Source organism: Macrobrachium rosenbergii, chromosome 51, assembly GCF_040412425.1.
Source record: "Macrobrachium rosenbergii isolate ZJJX-2024 chromosome 51, ASM4041242v1, whole genome shotgun sequence".
Taxonomy (NCBI): Eukaryota; Metazoa; Arthropoda; class Malacostraca; order Decapoda; family Palaemonidae; genus Macrobrachium; species Macrobrachium rosenbergii.
The window spans coordinates 4,810,751-4,833,250 of record NC_089791.1 but is presented as its reverse complement, the minus strand read 5'-3'; the positions used below and the strand labels follow the sequence as shown (position 1 = coordinate 4,833,250).

General features: G+C 34.5%; 1 protein-coding gene across 5 annotated transcripts in view; it reads right to left on the bottom strand.

The window, feature by feature from the left end:
- Positions 1-22,500, bottom strand: part of LOC136833121 (sodium channel protein 1 brain-like) — a 564,124-nt gene that overhangs the window by 138,010 nt on the left and 403,614 nt on the right. For 3 of the 5 annotated variants that reach the window (XM_067094770.1, XM_067094772.1, XM_067094771.1), the window contains 6 exons: positions 20,840-20,938; positions 18,438-18,805; positions 9,032-9,166; positions 4,280-4,455; positions 3,934-4,117; positions 1,237-1,482 (listed from right to left, as the gene is read on the bottom strand). In XM_067094770.1, the coding sequence (XP_066950871.1) occupies positions 1,237-1,482; positions 3,934-4,117; positions 4,280-4,455; positions 9,032-9,166; positions 18,438-18,805; positions 20,840-20,938 (1,208 nt within the window). The remainder of the gene's footprint in view (positions 1-1,236; positions 1,483-3,933; positions 4,118-4,279; positions 4,456-9,031; positions 9,167-18,437; positions 18,806-20,839; positions 20,939-22,500) is intronic. The other 2 variants (XM_067094774.1, XM_067094773.1) reach the window with 2 other exon arrangements.

The window sequence follows — 22,500 nt, the reverse complement described above, 5'->3', positions numbered from 1 at the left end:
TTGTGACAATCTTAGAGAAATAATATGATCACTGTGAATTGTTTACTTATTTACTTGAAAATGAAAGCTCCCATTCTCAAATAATATGAAAAATAATAGACTGACCAATGGTTCATAGAATGCAGAAACTAAATGACTGGCTATGAATGACACCTCAAAGCTAAGCATCGGAAAGACAATGGGCTCAATTCTTCCTCTGCTGTCGATCTCTGTTAATAACCTGACTGGCACTGAAACCAGGACAAAAATATTAATTTCACGTACACTAATGATGAGTCTATAGTCAAAACCATAGTAGAGACCCAAACTGGTCCTAGGGATTTATTTATGCCTGATTTTTAGACGCATTTCCGCTGTTTTGAAAGTCCAAGTAGTAGCTCAAAGATAGATAAGGATAACAAAAGCAAAAAGAATGAATTTGAAGGAGACCTGAACAATCAAAGCAGAAGGCAATTGGTAAAAATATTTGAAAAAGTCACTTTAAGGCCTGTTTGCGGCAGTAGTTGATTTGCTATACAAACTAAAGAAGATAACTATAATAAATTAAAATCAACACGAAAATAATCCAAGTAATGAGGTAAACCGTAAGTTCCCCAGGCATTACAATAATTTCTGGAAATGTCACTCAGGCCTCCTTTCTACTATGGGAATAGTAATTAGGTTATGAAAATGAAAGGATACAATGTTGTCTATCAAAAAATTTACATCCACAAATATTACTTATTAGACAATGTTTAGGAATCTAAAATGGATGGCTGATGCGCCAGTATTGATGTAGTCGTCAAAATGCTTAAGAAAGGTATACCAAATATACAGTTAGGTCACACAAAATGCTGGAAGGTTAATATAAAAGGGAGTACCTGTAAACAGGAATACCTGAACCTGTATTACTGTGGATAGGGCTGATAAAACCTCTGTTTATCACTTCAACAGATCAGACAATCACGTCTGAATGTATATGTTGATCCATATTAAAACCTATCAAGTTCACAGACCAATCAATGTCTCTCCTATATAAAAAGCACCAGATTTACCCAGTTCGCGGAAGATCGCATACTACACTTGTACTTTCGAACATGATCCAACATTGTATAAACTTGTTTAAATACAGGATGATCAAAAGTAATAAGAGAACATAAAAGAATTAAACGGGTGAACACAGCAACTAAAAATATCAAATGTTACTTACTGTAACTACTGGAAATAGGTAAAATAGAATATCCTTTAACAACCTACCTTCATGCCTTCCCAGCGTGAAATAGCACGCAAGGGCCTTAATGCTCTTAGGGTTCGAAGACTTCGAAGGGCAATTAGATTATCTTGCTTAATGAAAAGGCTGCACAAAGACACCATGACAATAAAGCAGTCCAAGAGTGTCCATACAGATGAAAAGTACTTGACAAATCCCACTGCGATCCACTTCACCACCATCTCAAGAGTGAAGAGGATGGCGAAGGTCAAATTCAGGTACTTGAGAATTTCCTGTAGCAGATGGCAAAATGATCAGTATCTCTAGTGAAGTCGGGTGGCTTAAGCCACAGGCCTTAACTTTTATGGGGAAAATTAGGAAGTAAATACAGATTAGTGTTGCTCTGACATAAAATATTGAACTTGTAAGGACAATATATCATGTGTAAAAAAAAGTGATCAGATACATATAGTATATTAATGTTAAATGTTAATCATTCTAAGAGCTACAAGTGGGTAGGGTACATAAAAATAAAGGGAGTTGGTCCTGCACAAATGGATACATCTAGATATATAAATTACTAGTTTATATTTTAGTTATTGGTACAATTTTCTTTCCATAGGAAGAAAATCTTGATCGCCTGTGTAGTTATTTCTCCTCGGAAATTAAAAGGGGTCAACACATACGGACAAACAAAAAATGCCAACCTCAAATTCTTGCAAAATTGACCAGTGAACTTCGCCGACGACACAAAAATGCAAAATGAATATCTCGATGCGCATTCCGGGCTTTTGATGTCACTTGGCATCACATGGACAATAAATTTACGCACAGATAAACACTGAAGCCAGGGTGTTCCAACCAATAACATCACAAGCAACACATTGGACATTAGGGAGAGAAATGTGCATTGAAAATACAGTATGGATAAAATACAGGGATTCAATAAAAAGATGTAACCTCATTCTCTTTTTAAAAATGCTTTTATTGTCTACGAGGGCTAATAATACTTGGAAAATGTAAATGAGTTGCATTTTCTATCATTCATCCCTGCATTTTTATGCAATTCAAATACAGCACATTTAAAAAAAATTAGTGTGATGAGTCAAGTACTGCATTTGGAAAGTTGGAAATTTTGCTATGCAATCAAAACATACTTGAAATCATTAGAAACACTAAGGATCATATGAAAACATCACAATCAAGTAAGAAATCATGTATATTTCTTATCACATAATCATCAACCATATATCATAAGGCTGCGCTTGGCTGAGTGACCCAAGAATCATTTGTAATGGTTGACAGTGCAAATGACACAAAGAGTACTGGAAAAACTTCTTGAGCTCTGGTTGGTAAATTCATGGAGGAGCACCTGGACAAGATTTGTCTGTACGGCCCATGTGGCTGAAGAGCTTGTGTCACTGTTTTCTGAAGTACAGTGGCTGTGTTTGCATCACATGAATATTTTGGTAATATACCTATACCATGTCTGTGAGCAATTATTAAATGAGATTTGCTGTAATAATGTGTTTTGTTAGGAGGCTAATAATGAAAACGATGTTAATGTCAGTGATGATGGAAGTACCCCTAGTGGATATTAATGACAGCAGTGCTTGTTACATTGATTGTATACAAAATGTATACTTGTGTAGGTGATGTGATTTACAGACTGAGGGAGATAAGTGATGGTGATGACTGAAAGAGTGGTGATATAATGTGACTGTGCTAATACAAAAGGCAACTCTAGTGATAAAGGTGTTTATATGGTGCCAAATGTAACACTTAAACTTGTAACAATGACAATGTTTTGCATCATTTGTTATGAAAAAGATATCTTAGGTCAAAGTTGTACGCTGTAAAGGGTTAGAAATAGGTATGACAGGTAAAAAGGGACAGTAGTAATAGTAAAGTACAGCAACTGCAGGACAGTTTAACAGAATTATGTTAGGATATGTAATAGAATCATTTGCACTTGCAGCAACACTGGCAGTTCTGGAATTAAAACAATATGCACTTTCTAATTATACCACAAAACTCTACAAAATAAAAAGTAAACTTAGCCTAAAAATAAAATATAAATCAATAATAAAACTTTCAGGGCAAAATTACACTTTCAAACTACAATGCCTACGCAAAGCTGAATGCAGCATTATCAAAATACCAAAAAATATAACAAAAGAAAACTAAATACTGTACAAAAGTATAATAAGAAAGAGCATAACTATATAATTCCAGATCTCTATAGCTACTTGGCAGCATCTATGTGTTTGTGTTGTTTATTTTACTTGTATCAGTCTGAATATGACCAGTGTGCACACAATGTGTGTTAATGTGGATATACACTCCATGCTGTGGTGAACATGTGAGAGTGTTAACAACACAGGTTTTGGCTGAGTGAAAGAGTCCACCCAAACCACAGTTAAAACAGATAGCAGCAGAAGAACAGAAGCATTCAGAAGCAGGTGGAAGAAGGTACGAAGAAGAAATTGTGAATAAATACCCGTCTCTCCTGTTGGAGTGCCACAAAACATATAAACATAATTTTTAGTACATCATTATACTTATCTACATTCAGCTTCAACATCAAAAAACTGCTGAGCTACACAAAAGTGAATTCTATGTAACATCCCAAGAAATTTGTTACATCAAAAGCTTGCCTTTGAAAACACCTTTACAAAAGGTGTTACTAATTTTACTTTACGGTGACACTGAATGTAATACAATAAATTTCTTCAACTCTTTACCTTGAGTTCCGTTTTTGAATCCAAGTGGACATCTTCAAAACACAAAGTTACTGAAGATGCAAATATGAGAAGCAGGATGAACCATTCAAAATAAGGGCTGTCCACAACATAAAGAGCACTTTGTCGTAACAAATAAAATTTCCTGTAAAGACCAGTCTCCGTACATGTCTGGCAGCACCGTATCCTGTTAACCACAGGTGAGAAGAAAACATTATGCTCAATGAATACGGTGAAAGTCATTCTTAATTAAAAAAAAAACATCTTAGACTACTACTCTTAATTATCGTCATTAAAGTTGCATCTTGGTAAAATACTAACTGAGCATTTGAAAAAAAATATGACTTACTTGTTGAAGATTTTCCTAGGAAAGCAGTCTGCTGGCTCTTTAGCTTTAATTTCTGTTTTCTTGAATCTTGGATCTTCATCATCTTTAACACCTGTTGTTATGGTGTCTACATAGTTGATCACAGCATTCCAACTCTGAGTTTTATTTAATGATTTGGGCATATCCTTCTTAACAGCCTGCAATATTTGTCAATGTTAATCATGATGTCATGAAAAGAAAAAATCTGTCAACTTTGAAACATGAATTATTAATTTAATAAATAACAATGCAACCCTCCACATTTTACATTGGCTTTTTGTGAACCTAACAGATGGATTCAACTTCCAAAATACAGTACATATTCTTGGTACATTATTTCAGTCTTTGACATGAGAAAACTTAGGTCAGAAAACATCTGTTAGGAGGTAAAATTACTCACAAATGCAAACAAACTCCCAAAGACAACAAAGGCCACCAGCCTAGAGGTCTCCCCAAATGCAAAGTTGCAATTAGTAAATGCATGAGTCAAATTTGTTAAAGGGCAAACCGAGCCGCTAACTGTGGAACTTCTCCAATACAGACTAAATATTTGACCCTGTACAATAAGTGAAGCTATCTAAAATGCAACCCCTAGGTTCTTTTATGATGGGGAATGTAGGGTTTCCTTTAAAGACCAACCGATACATAAAGCCAAAAATGTAATGTTTTGGGCTTAAAGTCTTCCTTTTGGCTGTCATTCTGTCTCATCTGAGTAAACAACTGTACCATAAAAAACATTAATAAATTAATGGGTTGGGGGGGGGGGTGAGATTTAAAAGCAGACGTACAGTCTGTTATTATGGCTAACTATTCTATAGGGGGATTTTGGTGTAATGAACCCTGTAGAATGACGGGGACCGATGCACAATTTTCTGATAACAGTATTAACTTTATCTTTACAAACGCCTACTTTGTGCACTGTGCAGAATCCCAGTTACATCATTTGACTGTAGAGGAAAAATTCAATCTGCTATCTTCAGGAGATTGGCGCTAGTGCTTAGGATCCTATAAGTCCCCTAATGGCAAAAGAATTGTTTATTATACAGTCTGATACAGTTCTGAATTTGGCGCTGGAAGGTCAACCAGTCTGGTTAAAGATATAAGTTCGTATAAAAAACGTATGTTTTTAAAAGCTATATGTATGTGTCCCATCATGAATCCATTACTTTCATACAGCCTAAATAACAACTCAGGTGAGAGAGATTTAAATTAGTATTAGTGCAACAAAGAGGGAAAACAAACTGAAAAGACCAAGGGAGCTCATGGAAATCAGAGGAGTGACCAACTAAAAACTTTAAAGGGAGCAGGGGACAAAAGCTAGACTGGACTCCTTGGAACCTTACTTATCTAGCAGGAGGCCAAGCAGCAACTGAAACTTGAGCTATGCTAATTAGTTAAAGAAAAATTCCTGCTGACATCTCTCCAGAAAGCAAAAGAAATCTGATTCTTTAATGTTCCACAGAACATTATATTGTAATTTCTCAATGATGTCTCATGTGGGTACATACCTGGTGATGGTTTTTATCACTTTGGAATGACAGTAATGAATATTTTAGTTACTAGTCCTTCTAGATGTTTCTGAATCAACGAGTTTACCCATAGGAGATTGACTGGCTTTGTGCCAAAATATATATGCATTTACATTAGAACATTCTAATAGTACAAAGTTGCATGTTTCACTAATGGTCCTTAGAACTTCAGACTTGTGCCTGTTTGCAGGGGGGAAGGGGATTGACCTTGATACAGAACACTGGTATGCATGTACAATATTTCTTTTAAAATTTTTTAATGTTTTCTAAGCTATGAAAATGCTTACTTCAGCAGGCAGTGTAAGTTTACAGCAACTCTCTGATTTGGATGACTCTATTAGGTAAGAAATCATGGCAGAAGTCCTTGTTATGATCACTGGATGTTGATACCGCACAAGAAATCATGATAAGAAGCAATTGCACAAGCAACTGCACGAGTCATGCAAATAATGTACGCAACAATTAAATGTCATCTCAGTACCTTAAAAATCACCTTAATTTTGTTTAGGGTGCATATGTTTTTCCATTTCAAACTGAACTGTCAGGCAAGCTAAGGCAGTGGTTTGTTTAATACAAACGCATAATATTCTCGCTAGCTTCAAAACTTACAAAACATAATTTGAGAAAAAATTAATGCCGAATATTATTTGCAGGGTTGCTGCGAAATCTTCTAATAATTTAATATAATAAACCATTTATTTAAAAATAATGTATCCAATATGATAAATCTTAAAAATTAGATGTCCCATGATATGAAAAACTGAAAACAAAATAATGATAATATTAAAGACAATATCCGCTCCAGCTATGCCGAGTCTTAAACAATGTGCTCTAGGAACTAGTAGTCAGGGTACAAATCACAGATTACTCTTAACTTTGGACAATGTCATAACACATTTACTTACACTTTATTTAAAAATCCATGATACTATACTATAATAATTCTATAGTTTATATGTTAACCTTCATAAGAAAAAAAAATTATTATTGGAGAAACTAATACTATAGGTATATCTAATATATTTCACACAGGGATATTTTGCAAAGATTCTAACCAGTCACCTCTGAAACCCCTTTTTGAAAAAATAAGAATTGAATATAAATTAAATACCCTCATTTAACGTGGATTGGTAAGGACTGTTATGTATTTCTATATAAAATTTTGAAAATGAAGTACTCAAAACGTAGAAATTTTCAAACCTTTGAAAAATCATAAAAAAAAACACAAATCTTGTTTCACTGAAGATACCAAGTAAGTTGCCATAAAAAGTGCAACTTCTTATTCTGGAAGAAAAAGAATTTTTAGAACAGGTAAACCGCAGTAAGACTAGAGGACAAATTATAGTCACTTGGAAAAGAAAAAGCATAAGATAAGTTTTGTTCACTTGCAAAAGGGTGGTGCCATGGTAAGATGCACTGCAAGAATAGTGCAATGTGAAAACTCTAGTAACTAGTAATGTGGCAACATAGAGGTAGACAATGCAGAACATAAAACGAAATGTCATGCTAAACAAGGAGGGAAACAAGCCCATCATGCTTTAAGAAATAGTGACATGTCTTACCTTCCCCTGTTAGTAAATAATTTGGTTCCCTTTTCCAACAGTTATCTTTTATGATTACCAACTACTGTAGGTATCAGTCTACATTTACATTACCTAGCAAAATCATACAGTTTGCTGTATCAGTAGTTTTATTCGTTTCTATCTACAGCATCTGCAATATAAGCAGGGTCCAAGCTTCGCCACTACACTGATTTATCATAGCCTAAGACTCAAATTTACGTTAAATAAAATGTCTCCTCTAGTCCAAGAGTTGAAAACTATGAGAGGCATGTATTGGATTTCTGTGACTATTTTTTTGTACATAATTCTGGATAGTACTTCACCAATATAATCTCGTTCTTCACTTCTACTGAGCAAGAAAATTCATCTTTGGGCCTTACGATTTTTTGATGCTTCAAATTCCTATAAATTCCCCATCCTATCATCTGTAACAGGCTAAAACTAATAATACTGCTGGTTAATTTGACAATATGTTTTACTATTCTGATTAATACTATAGTTACTTAGCATTACGCGTCTTACTTTTTCATCTGTGCAACGATTAAACTTAATTTTTCTGACTTCTAATGCATTGATTTTGATTAAAAACTATTTAGCTTTTTGTTGTTTTGGGTCACTAAATTTAGAGTAACAGCATCGGGTTTGGCACAGCTCTATATTTTATGACTCTTAGATGTCTGTACCTGGTCATCAAAAGCTGGCAATGCCTTTGGTGTGTTGTTACGGGGAATATAGTCCTACCATGTGCAGTTATTAATTCCAGTATTATCTGATTTTCTCTCCTTTTCCTCTTGGTAACCTCTCAGTTTTGTACAAATACGCCTATATTCTTCAGTCTATGAAATCTTGAGTCATGCTACCCAGAGACCAAGCTAGATACACATTTAATTAACTACGTATGCCCTGCAAAGTTTACAGGGTGAAAAACTTTACACTGCATTTGTAATATACTCAACTTTTTTCAAAATCACATAATCAATTTTCCTTCTCGTGAAGGCTTTAATATAAGCATACAATTTTTAGCAATAACTATCATTTCCTCCCTTATTCAGCTTTCTCATTAATGAATTGTGATGAATTATTTTAAATGCAATTATAAACTGACACAAAATAAGTATTTCACTTTCTTTCCTGTGTAACTTGTGATTTCACACTGGAATGCACAAAGTGGACATGCATGATGATATTTTAGATCAACATATTACAGGTTTATCCTAATCTTTTCCAAACTGTAACCATCATAAAAAAAAAAAAAAGAAAATGACTGCATATTGAATAAACGGTCTTTTAAAACAAACCTCCTAAGTTTTCAAGCTCAGTGTATTTCTTGTAATGGGATGCTGCACTCTTAAAGAGGAATATGAAATTTGTTAAATACAGCAACAGTTTCAAGCTGTCATGGAAAAGATGGGTCTCACCACCCTTTACATTTGTAATTTCTCTCCAACACTGCTCTCTCCACGTATGTAACTTATCACAGTTCAACCAGTTTTATAATGGGAAGACATTCAAAACACACAGTAAAAGCCATTTAAAACTAAAAACAAACAGGAGTGGGTCACAGTACTTTGGGGAGTAAATTCCAACTCTTCACACATTGTTACAAGCACTGATTTAAACGGAGGGATTTATACTACTCTCACCTGCCAATATCTTCCCCTTGGCCCACCATTACCCAGTGGTTTACCAACTGATTCTTTAGGATGAGAATGGAAGGTCATATCCTGAAAATCTTCAATATCCTTTGAGCTTGACCTGCGTATTCGACGGAAGCTCATCTGGGGAGGTAAGGTTTAACCTGAGCACTTATAACTATTTTAAAGCAATTCTTTAACTGCCACTCCGGCTGTACAGTTGAATTAAAGTTGCACTTTATAGTATGATGTTATTATAAAAGATACTATTCTACTACAAAATTCAAGCAGCAAGTGATCCAACAAAAGTACATTAAATTATGCTTAAAGACTAGCTGCAGCATTCACTTTACAGATATATTTGAATTTGAATTCAAAGAAGTGTATGTTTAAAACGGGTAAGTTATATAAAAGCTATACTGATGATACCTATCATACTACAGATCAAAGTTCTGGAAAAACTATGAAATCCATGCAAAAACCAAGTGTCTTGTTATAAATTTAGCTTTGGTCTGAGTCGGTGCTTGAACCATAACAATTGCTCTGTGAAGGGGTACCAAGAAGTTTCCTCATGGGTAGGTAACAAACTTCTCAAACGGAACAGGAAATAAGGTTAATCAGTCTCACAAGGATGTCACAATTGGAAAATAGTGAAGAATTTGCAAAATACAGCACTTTCTTGGACTGCAAAGCACTATATGGCTGTTATAAATTCTAGTCATTTTAACTGTCTATTTCATATAGTATATATGATGTGAGTGGACATCAGTCATTATAATCAGGAATAAAGTCACTAAAATTTTATAAATAATAAGTGAAAGCAACCTCCTCCCCTTTTCTCATAATAAAATTAAAGTTGTACACACGATTTGCAAAAGAAAATCATACCTCCTGACAAGGTATTTACAAAAGGGCACTCTCTAATATAACACTGTTCACTAGTTTTGTTACATCATGAAGGTAACTGTGTATGGTGTGTTGATGGGTCATTCTAAACCCAAACAAAATTTTTTGCCATGTCATTTATCCCTTCTGTTAAAGGTAAATGCTTCAATTATAAAATCTATGAATTGGGATCAAGTACCAATTTCCAAAGAACAAAGTTAATGGAGTGATAAACCATTATTTTATTTTAGAAATTGTGCCAGGGATATTGTAAATTTGCAGGGCATCTGTGCTGAAGACGAGATCATCCCCATGCTTTCAGGTGTTCATATTCATGGTAAATCTATTGGAAATGAAGCACAAGTACGTTTAAATGAAGTTGGCCATAGGATGGTTTTACACCTTGTGATGAGTAAGACGTCAATCCTATCCTGTGAAGAATACTACTACACTAAAGCAATCTCTTTCCATTTATGAAGAGAAAGGAATGTCCTCAATCATAAGCAATCGTCTCTCAGAAACTGACCAGCCATAGCCTGATAGCAGCTCAGATTCCTCACAGTAGCAACTAGTTATGAACATTTTCCTTTTCTAGGGCCACTGTAGGCCCAAAAAATACACAGCATGGAAGATCATGTAAGAATTAATTTAATCTTCACAGGAAATCATGTCTGTTGCAGTGTGGATGAAAATGATCATGTAAACCATTTCTAAAATCTAAAATAGTAACTGGGAAAAAGTAGATTTCTTATAGATGAACTGAAATATTCAATCTACTGGCTGTGTAGGAAGGGGTTCAAAACAAAGTTTCCTGTCAAAACTTACTTGAACACAACAAGTGACTATTTTAGTACAAGAGTTGACTCCCATGTTTATATTAGAAATTTCTACCACTATTAAAAATTCAATAAAATCTGATAACAGTAATCCTGGTCTAAGTACATGAACAATTCTGTGGTGTGGAAAATAATAGGGCTACCACATCAACAATTTCAGTATGGACTTGTTAGGTGTTGTCACTCTATTAATGCTTATTGGATACGCAATTTTACTACTCAAGTATAATAAAATAAGTAGCGTTTTCAATGACACTGTTATCAATACAATAATACAATTCTAGTGTAAGTTCCTGTTTTCATGAGATGACACTGACATACAAGCAGTCTAAAAACCTTTTTTTAACTGCAGTGACTGAGACAGCAAACCTTTTGCCCTTCTCTAACACAGGACTTTTGAAAACATGAAAAGGGAGCAGGAAAATAAGACTTAATCCAGAAGAAATTGCCAGAAATGCTAGGATGTAAGATTCTACATCAAAGGAAATAAGGCACGAAGAAAATTCCAAGGTTGGTAGTAATTGGAAAGGAATAGTCACTGATTATGAATTTAAAGCTTGTAAAAATTAACATGCCAACTGTTTAACATGGTTAAATCTATAATGGACTACTATCCTTTTTACATAACACTTTGTGGAACCTGAAGCCCGACAGGGCCGAACTGGATCCCAGTTGAAGTATGGAGGGTATTAGGAAATGATGGAGAGGAAATCCTTTATATTCTCATGGAAAAGATTTAAGATCAAGAGAGGATACCAGAGGAGTGGAGGGAAAGTATATTGATACCAATTTTCAAAGGCAAGGGGGATGTTCAAGAGCGTGGTAATTATAGAGATATTAAAATGATTTCCCACACCTTGAAGATATTAGAAAGAATGATAGAACCCTGACTAAGAGAGGAAGTAGAAATACGGAGAGAACAGCTGGGGTTTATGAAAGGAATTGGGACAGCTAATGGAGAAACGCAGAGAGAAGCAAAGGGACCTACATATGGTGTTCATAGACCTTGAAAAGGTCTATGACAGAGTCCTGATACAGGAAATTTGTAGGAGTTTGAGGGAGAAGATGGTCCCAAAGAAATATGTACGGATGATTCAGGAGATGTATCAAAATGTGTATACTAGAGTGAGAAGCAGTGTTGGAGAAACTGAAGGATTTCAGATGAAGGTTGGATTACACCAGGGATAGGCCCTTAGCCCATTTATTTTCAACATCGTGATGGATAGCATGACGGGGGAGGTAAGAGAGACAGTGCCATGGAGCATATTATACTCGTATGCAGATGACATTGTGTTATGTGCAGAGAGGAGGGAGTCTCTGGAGGGGAAGTTGGCGAGGTGGAGGGTAGCACTGGAGGATAAAGGAATGAGGATAAGCAGGTCAAAGACAGAATATATGTGTACCACCATTGAAAGGGGTGGTAGGAAGAGTATAAGGTTGGATGGAGAAGAAATAAAGAGAGTGAACAAGTTCAAATGCTTAGGGTCTATAGTAGAGGCTGGTGGAAGAATGGATGAGTAAGTAAAACAAAGGATACAAGCAGACTGGAACAACTGAAGGGTTGCTTCGGGGGTCCATCGTTACAAAAGGGTGCCACTAAGACGTAAGGGAAAGTTCCATAAGGCAGTTCTGAGACCAGCTATGCTGTATGGTACAGAAACAAGTATGATAAAGGAAGAAGAGAAGAAACTGGACATAGTAGAGATGAGTATGTTAAGATGGATGTCTGGTGTAACGAGGGAGGATAAGATTAGGAATGAGTATATAAAAGGGTCAACAAAGGTGAATGAAATGTCAAAGAAAGTGGAGGAGGGGAGACAGATGGTATGGATACCTACTAAGAAGGGAGAAAGACCATACTGGAAGGCATGCTATGGAGATGAAAGTGCATGGTAGAAGAAGGCGAGGAAGACCAAGAAAGAGATGGAAAGATTGTTTGAGGGAAGGCTTGAGGGAGAGGGGGACTGACGAAGCAGAATCACCCCACAGAGGTAGATGGAAGCAGCTCATTCAAAAGAACAACCCCGCATAGAAACGGGACTAAGCTGAGAAGAAGTGGTACCTGAAGCCCAATAATACCATCAAAATTCTCTTATCTGCATAATTTTTATATAATACTTCAAATGTTCACTTAATACACAAAACAGTATCAAAATACCATACAATATAAAGAAGGCCTCTTTCGTATTTTCCTAGCTAATGGTTTTCTACATCATATTATCAGTATTCAGTGTGAATTTTTAACAGCAAAGTTAATAAAGAACATCCATAAAGGCTGGGGACTTAAATTCTTGTTAAAAATATTGCAATTAATTAAGTAAAATAACTTACAATAATTACATCATGCTTTGTGCATTTTGAAAATGACATAAAAACGGTAATAAAGCACCTGTATAATGTGCAGCACTTTGCGTTGTAGTAGGCATGCAAAGTCAATTTCATCATAAAAAATTTCAATTGTCAAAGGGTTAAAAAGTTAAATGATTCTCTAACAAATGTATAAGTCATTTTATGAAAGATATATTTCACAATGGTTTGTGGACTTACATACATAAGTACAATAAACGCAATGTCTGTCAATGCAGCAATCATGGAGGTAGTACTTATATCAACTGAAATAAAAAAAAAGCATTGGACCTAGTCTTAAATAATACAGATAAACCAATCTCTTTCCATGATTCAGAGCTCCTGCCTTGGCCATGATAAAGCAAGATTTTAAGGATGCAAAACCTTTGCCTATTCCATGCCATTACAAAGATCTTTCACTCGATTTGTTGCACGACTATGGAGCAAACTTGCTGGCAGTGTTTTTGATGTTATTGTCAGTAAAAAGGATCAGGTCCCTTTAGCTTTATCTCTCCAACGCAACTTACATAAATGTCAAGTTATTTATTCTTCTTTCTCTGACTATCAATTTATTTATTTTACTTTGTCTCCTTTAGACTTATTTTTTCTCTTTTTCGCACATGTGCTTCTGGTCTGCAGAAGCAGGTTAAGCAAAGTAATGGCCTTTTTGGCTTATTCCATGCGCATGCGTACACATCGTGAATAATAGTTAATTATATTATGTGGTAATTCTCTACATTTGGACAGCTTCATAAGTAGCCTAATATAACTGACTATTTTCGGAGATTACAATGATTACCAGTAGGATAATATATTAGTTTCTAGGGAAATAAAGGGCTGTATATTAAATACTATATTTTTCACTTTTTATCCATTTCTATGCGGATATCAAGTGCACTTAACTCTATTAAGTATATCTATTAAAGTATTTACTTGCAATTAATGAGCATTATTATTATTATTATTATTATTATTAGTTTCCTGTTATTATTATTATTATTGGTTTCCTTCCAATTATTTCTCTGATTTAGATGAAACTTGGTAGACGGGTACCTTAGGATTGGTCTTTATACCCCAGAAATATTTTGGAACTTGACCTATTTTCAAGGTCAATTTAATGATAACATGTTTATTTTTTCATCATGTTTATTTTGTTACCTTGGCCTATTTCTAAGGCCCCAGATCTATAAAAAAAACAAAGTTTTCTGATTTTGATGAAACAAAGTTTTCTGATTTTGATGAAACTTGGTAAGTACTGTACCGGGCCACTATGGACAATTTCATCAAATTATTTTAAATTTAACCTTTCCTTCAAGGTCACAGGTCAGCTTACTTGCAATCCTTTTCTTGGATTTTGATTATTTTCCCAAAAAATTTCTAACCACGACTCATTTCTAGGGCGACAGACTAATATAAAAATAATTTTTTTTTTTTTTTTTTTTAAATTTTTCTTCAGGATTTAAGAAACATTGATATTTAGAGGCCTCAAAATATTCGTCAAGATATACAACACATAAGTTCTGAAAGTGAAACGGCAGCTTTTGAAGGAATGGATACGCCAACATCTCCGATTTCTTAAAAACCCTAAGCTCAGTATCTCCTCTAAAACACTACTATTTGTACAGTTACTCTTTATCAGCTGATGTTATTGTGACTATTGAAATGTTTATTGTAATCCATGATTTCAAAAAGTTTTTAAAAAGCCTATGCTAACAGTGATTACTGTTAACAGCTGGAATCTAGTTATATAGTATTTATGCAGTACTTGATTTTACTCCAACCTCAGTCGAGAAAAGTTCAACTGATTATTATTGCTGGATGACAAATTGTCATCCATTAACATTTTTTGTATGAATGGCTGTCAGGTGTTCCAGGGTTTACTAACAAGAGCAACACGGATGGAATCCTATCAGGCATGGTATATTCTTTGATTATATATACATATACATACACACACACACACACACACACACACACACACATACACACACACACACACACACACATATATATATATATATATATATATATATATATATATATATACACACACAGTAATAACTCAAAATTACATAAGGTTAGGTCCAGAACCCCTCGAGCAAGGTGAAGATTCCCGTAAGTTTACTACGGCCGCTAAAAAATGCTAATAAATGCTTATTTCTAGAGTTTAGATACTAAATATGACCCTAATCATGCTCCCAAAGTATTAACTAACTTTTAAATGAAATTAAAGTTACTGTAATTTCATTTAAAAGTTAGCTTAATACATTACCCTTAAAAAGAAATAAATAGTTGAGGTAAAAATAGAGTACAGTATCGTAAGGGGTACTGTATTTGCCACACTAGCGCATTTAAGGTAGATATGTACAGTCACTCAAAAATTTTTTGCAATATGTTCCAGAAGTTTTCGTTCACCTGACAATAATTTATTCGTTTGATATACACAAAGAAATGTGTTTTTCTAGTTTGATTTTGGTTATTAATCTTACGGTTAACAATATAACTAAGTATGGTGAGTGAAAAATCCGTATTACGAAAAATAGCGAAACATTTTGAAACATTTCGCTCATGTTGGTAGGGTAAAAGAGTCAAATAAAAAACTATAATTAGTCATCCATTCAATCCTTATGGGTTAAATTCAGAGACGTTCTTCTTCACGCATAAATAACCCAATGGAAACGCATAGGGAGAAAATCTAGTAACACCCAATGGATACTTAGTGGCAGAGAGAGAGAGAGAGAGAGAGAGAGAGAGAGAGAGAGAGAGAGAGAGAGAACAGATGATTAAATATAGGAATTATAATAATGATGACGAGGGAAATGAAGGAAGTGTAATAATGTTAGAGAGAAATAAAAATCAGTTTAAGGGAAACGGGAGGTAATATCTCTGACACACCAGTTGTGTCTGTGGTTTCATGCGCTTACGATGGAGTTGCCAAATAGCGCCAGATGTTACTATTATAAGCTGTTGTCCGAAAAGTTTTGAAGTATGTTGCAAACATTTTTAAGTAACTGTACATATACTAATGTTACCCCTAATTCATGGGATGGCATTTTCTTTTTCACTCACAGAGTAAAAGACGTTTTCTTTGCATCACTCGTTAAACTATTAGACAGTAATAACGAAGGTACAATTCAATAAAGTAAAGAAAACATGTACATAATGTTCGTAGGAGGTACAGGTAAGATTCAATCAATTTAAAATTATGTACTGTACAAGTAAAGATGTACAGAGAAATAAGAGGTTGTAAAAATATATGTGAGAGAGAGAGAGAAATACATATGCACATCAAAATTACTGGACTGTAATACAAATTTTCCGTGCCGATTTTACACTGAAAAGCATGGAAATTTATAAAATACTTCAAAAATTAAACAAACCCTTTCTGCAGGGGTACCACATCTTTAAAAAGTGTAGTAACTTTGCGAATGGGTATCACATCTTGTTGAAGTACACTAACTGTACGTGCTGTAATTATATGTAATAGCCTACAGATCGCACCAGCACTTTCCTCCGAGGTTAACAAAGTAATTTTCACAGAACGACACTAATACAACTCTTAGTTATGTCTCTGATATGTTATAGTACATTAACAAATTCATTTGATCAAACCAGCGCGACTGAACAACCAAATCTCGACGTCATGTGAGGTCCTAGTGACAAAGTTAAAAAAAGTATACTTTAGTTTTACCAGACCACTGAGCTGATTAACAGCTCTCCTAGGGCTGGCCCGAAGGATTAGACTTATTTTACTTGGCTAAGAACCAATTGGTTACTTAGCAACGGGACCTACAGCTTATTGTGGAATCCGAACCACATTATAGCGAGAAATGAATTTCTATCACCAGAAATAAATTCCTCTAACTCTTCATCAGCCGGCCGCGGGAATTGAACTCCGACTTTGAGAATGGGCATGATACAGTAACTGTACAAAAATATAAATAATACAAATTTTCCATACCGATTTTTACACTTAAAAGCATGAAAACCTATGCCAGTTAGTTAGGTTCCAATGAATAGTTCGCAAGTCCGTGAATTCGCGCAACTCGAAGTGCATAAGTTTGAGGTATTACTGTGTGTGTGTGTGTATTTATATATATATGTATATATATATATATATATATATATATATATATATATATATATATATATATATATATATATATATATATATATATATATATATATATATATATATATATATATATATATATATATATATATATATATGAGAATCTACTGATCACTTTTATCAGATACATACATTATTGTAATAACCACAGTGCCCTCCTTAATTCTTGATAATATGTTTTCAAGTGACAGCTTTAACAAGTACTGGCTTTCCATTCCCTCCTGAGACTATAATATTTAGACATGAAACCCTAAGTTTTGAATTTGAGGACTTTTTCCTTTCTTCTGGAGAGGGAATGTTTGCAAACCCACTCTTCCAAAAAGATCGTCTAGGTTAAGTGCAATGCCAGAATACAGGGAACTGAGCATAAAAAACAAATCTCATCTTCCAGAAGCATCATTCTTTCAAGTGTTCTATTTTTAAGTGAAATTCTTTCAGCCAATCAGTAAACTGAAAGCAATTATTGAAAAAAATTTTTTTTGATAAGCTAATTTCTGTTAAATGTACTTCTGACTTTCTTAGTGCTCTTTGCATTGATATCTAGTATGACTCCTGTAGAGAGCTTAATATCATCAATGACATTACTTTCAAGTTCAGTAATGTATTCTTCATTAAAGTGGAAGCATGTAGCAATTAAAATGACACTGACTCCACTTGATATACACGTACAACGCAAAAATCCCTTCACCCAAACACCATCACTTGTCTGTTTATGTACCCAGAACTAGCTGGTATGTTTGCCACACTTTTTTTTTTTGGGGGGGAGAAGCTGCATTATACGAAGCTCTGAATTTTGGAAATGAAGATAGGCAATAATACAAATCATCTATAACACAGGCTTACTGTACATAATTTTTTCCATGATAGCAATTTGGACAGACATGCTCCAGTAATACCCTTTTCAAGAATCATTTCAAGGTTTCTTCTTTAATCATAAAGATGTATAAATGCTCGCATGCAACAGATAATTTCCTGAGAACGTAAAACATCACTTATTTCCGAAAAACCTCATTAAAATATAATTATCATGCTCATTACCTTACCTTTCAAAATTTTCACTGCTGAATCTTCCAATTGCAAACAGGTATATAACATAGCATTTCAGCTTAAGTCAGTTTGATGAAGAATTCTCATACTTACCAAAGGAACCTATGTAATAAAGCATATGGATAGCATCAATAACTTTGTCATTAAATAACAATCAAATTGCACTTACTGCATCGAGTTTCATTTTAGGAATATTTCCATCAGAAAGATTGACTTCAGATATGCTGTCTTCATTGTTATATCCATTTCCTTCCGATAAATTAGACTCAGGAAATTGAAGCTGATGATAATCATGCTCATGGCTATAGTCGTTAGTGGATTCCTCCTGATATTCGCCAGTGGAGGGATACTCTCGAGGGACGCCGGAAGATGCAAACTGAAAATACTCTCCTTCAGAGCAATCCTTGTATTCAGATTCCATGCCTTCCCCGTCACTGCCGTCTGGCTGATGTCTCTTAGCTCGAGAGCAAAGAGCAAACTGTGGTTCACCTGGGTTAAAGTCTGACAGCTCGATGATTTCTGGCCGGTCATCATCACCTAAAGGAGAGCTACAATTAGTCTAAACTATTTCAGTGAGCATAATTAACAACTAACTATTAAGATCTTCATACAGTCTTACTATGCAAAAACGGTGAAGCCAAATAAATCAGAATCTGCGTCGTTTAAACAATAACAACATTAATGGAAAATGGTGGAGCGCTTTGCAGGGGATGAGAATGTAAAAATCTAACATAAAAGAATGAACGATTAAAAATATACAATGTAAAAACAAATGCCTTATTACTGTGACAGTGAAAATAAATACAAGTAAATGATATTCACGGTGAAAAGTTTGAATACAACTTTAATTTCAACATATAAGAAAAACTAAATTACTGTACGTATTTTACTATCATCACAAAGACAATAACAATAATTTTCACACAAACAGAATTAAAATATGAAAATAAAGAAAACAGTAACTTTTGCATTTACAAAACATCAAATAATGCAATGTTCAAGTCTATGAATTGAAAAAAGGTGTATTAGTATTAAGTTATCTAGTTTTGAAATGTGCATCTGGGAATCAAATAAGGGCTGCAGTTCAACATTGTAACACAAACATTATTAACAGTTCTTACACAACCAAAAAATAGTGTAGGCATAAAGTAAACATTTACAATGATGTGGCTTTGACTAAGTGGTTTAGGTATTCTCTAAACCAAACTAGTGACTAGGACACATTATGTATCAAAACTATGGCCATATAATCAAAACCCTGGAGTGTCTGTGGCAGGTTTTTCAATAGGTAAGTGGGGTTTCTCCACTCTTCTGTATATAAAAATGTATATAAAATGGAATACTATAGAAATAGGGTTGACATTAAGTACACTAAAGCTTTTATGAAAAGTGGAATGGCATAATTATCAACAGTCCAATCACACCTATTTTCAATAAAATGGAAGCTCATCTTCAAGCTCTGTAAGCAGTCATTTAAAAATAACTCCAAAAAGTCTATGCTTGATACTGTACATCAATATCATAAAAAAAGGAAAAAAGCCAATGTAGCTGCGAGGTAATTCATTAGTATAGAAAAAAGCTTTGGGATAATAGAAATATTAAGGAAGGACTGCGGCGTAACTAACTACAAGCACCTTAAATGAATAAATGAAACTGGTTATCAAATCCAACACTGCCAACAGAAGATAAAGGTTCCTGGAGCTTAGCATGGAAGTCATTTTTGGTTCAGGACAACTTCAAGCTATACCACTGCCAAGATCTTGTAAACAGCTCAAATATCTTCCATTATCATGGACAAAAATTTGAGGGATAAACAGCTACAAATTTATAGCCTCTCAAAAAACAGCACGATCTATTCCAATATTCCTCAAGCAGTGTCTGTATTTATCATAAACAGCAGCACCATGCAGATAAAGGACAAGCTTTCATCTAGGACTGTAGTTTCCTATATATCTGAAATGAGCACTACGAACTGGCATTTCTTCTTCAATTAAAAAAACTGTGAAAATTTTTGGATAACAGGGATGGCATACTACAGCATATATGGATTAAATATGCTCCTCACTGCTAAGTTGTACTGTACTGTGCATTCTAAAACTGCAAGTGATGCTACTTAAGCCATATAGCTGCACTGAAGTGCTGTCTTAGAAGACAGGAAACTTAGACTCAAGAGGTAGAGAGGAGCTATAGATATCTATGGAATATGAAACTTGGCACCATGGGTACCAGTTTCTTATGATTCATGTAGAACACCCTATGATATTTTAATATAACATCAGCAGAACACAATTATGTAGTGTGTTTATAATAGGTATTCTTATTTAACATGGTTTTAGTAAGGGCGAAATATTGGCAAAAAATTTCACATTATGAATCACTCTAAACAAATAAACAAGAAATCGCTATTTATGCTCCTCTCTAATAGCTTCAGATACACGTGAGGGTCAAGTCTCTAAATGACACGGCACTACACGAATTTGTATACAGTACATACAAACGCAATATGCAACTTTTAATGCTAGCTATCTCAGTAGATGTTTTTGGTCTAAGAGTCTAAATATATTATGTTACCTTGAAATTTAACTTTCTTTCCATTAACATTATTCTTCTCTGCATGTCCATTTTCTTGGGGAGGCCGAGCAGCCAAATTCGAATTATGGTTGTTCTTGTCTGATTGCAGAAGAAAGTCAGGGTGACAACAAAATTCTTAACATTTATGATCGAAAATCTGGTCATTTAAATAAAAAAGTGAAGAAATAAAAGATATTGTCTCAAAAGACAGGATAACAAGTCATTTTCTTTGAACACGATGAGGACAGAAGTAAAAAAAGGTGAAATCATAATGCAAATTAATTTCAAAGTTTAAATTAGTATAATTCAAAGACCTCAAAATACGGAAAAAGTTAAGCTAACCAGCTACTCAGTAATACACTTTTTAATGGTCCCTTTGTGTTTAGGAAAATCATACATAAACTCTCTAAATGATAAATCTCATTAACATATACATTTAAACGTAGAAACCAGCAATACATCGATTCCTGATGAATGATCAATACACAATCAAAATACATATAAACAAGAATGATTAAAGACAGATTCTGGAAAAGTTTAGTGAGTCAAGCGAAGTTTCAACATGTGACACTTCAGATTAGTTTAAAAATTTGGACGAATTAAGAAATGAAACTTTCCAAAATTTTGTTAAGTGTTCTTCATAATTCCTCAAGACTTATGCCATTAAAAACATATTTAAGATGAGGGTGAAAGATCCTCGCCCACCCCCCAAATATACTGTACTAGTGACCTCTGTCATTCAAGTACTCTTGCACTTCCTTGGGTATTATATATAGCCCTTTCTGTCATTTCCACTGCCCCATAATTTTTGTACTTTCTTTCCTCCAAGCTCAACAGAATATTCTATGTAACACTAGCTAAACACTGCCTTCTCTCCGTCTCTCAACATAACTCACATCAGCAGATGCTGCTTCACTTTTTATTGACACGCGGCAACGTTCAAACCTCTCCGTCGTCCTCTGTATACTCTCAGTAATCCTGATGGGTTCCGGCGCTTGGTCTTCAAGACCTAAATTTCATAATCAATCAATCAATTAACTGGATATACTGCACATTTGATTGCTTCAAGAAATTTCTGGTTTTCTGTCCATTCACACAACAGCAACGTTAGATTTCCATAAAGAAAATACAGATAAGTTACTCCTTATATGGTCCACGTCCATGAAAGAATGACAAAGATGGATCAAGAGAACATACAAAACTAGCACACAGTAAAGGCAGAACAAAAATGGGATCAGCATGAGGGCACAGAAATAACTTGGACTGTAAATTTCAAGAAAAAACTTTCTCTTGAATACATGACAGTGTCTGTGTGATAGTCACAGAAGAGATCAGTAGTTTAGTAGGACAGATTAACTTTTGATCCCATGTCAAGTATTCAATCCTTGTGGAAACCTTTCTCATACTGATTATTCAGTAATGTCGACCTTCCATCATTCTCGGAAAGATTCCTTGTTAGTGGTGTGCTCCAAAATGACTGTTTCCCTGTTTTGCCCTTAGGGCTTTATGTTTATCTTGGAAAGATATTAGTAATTTTCACTTCAAACAGAGTGATATATCTCCGATGTATAAATATAAGAAAGAGGAAAAGATGTGGTAAAAAATATCTATATACACAATTCTTCAGTTTTTGTGAATAATCTCAATATTTTACCCAGCAG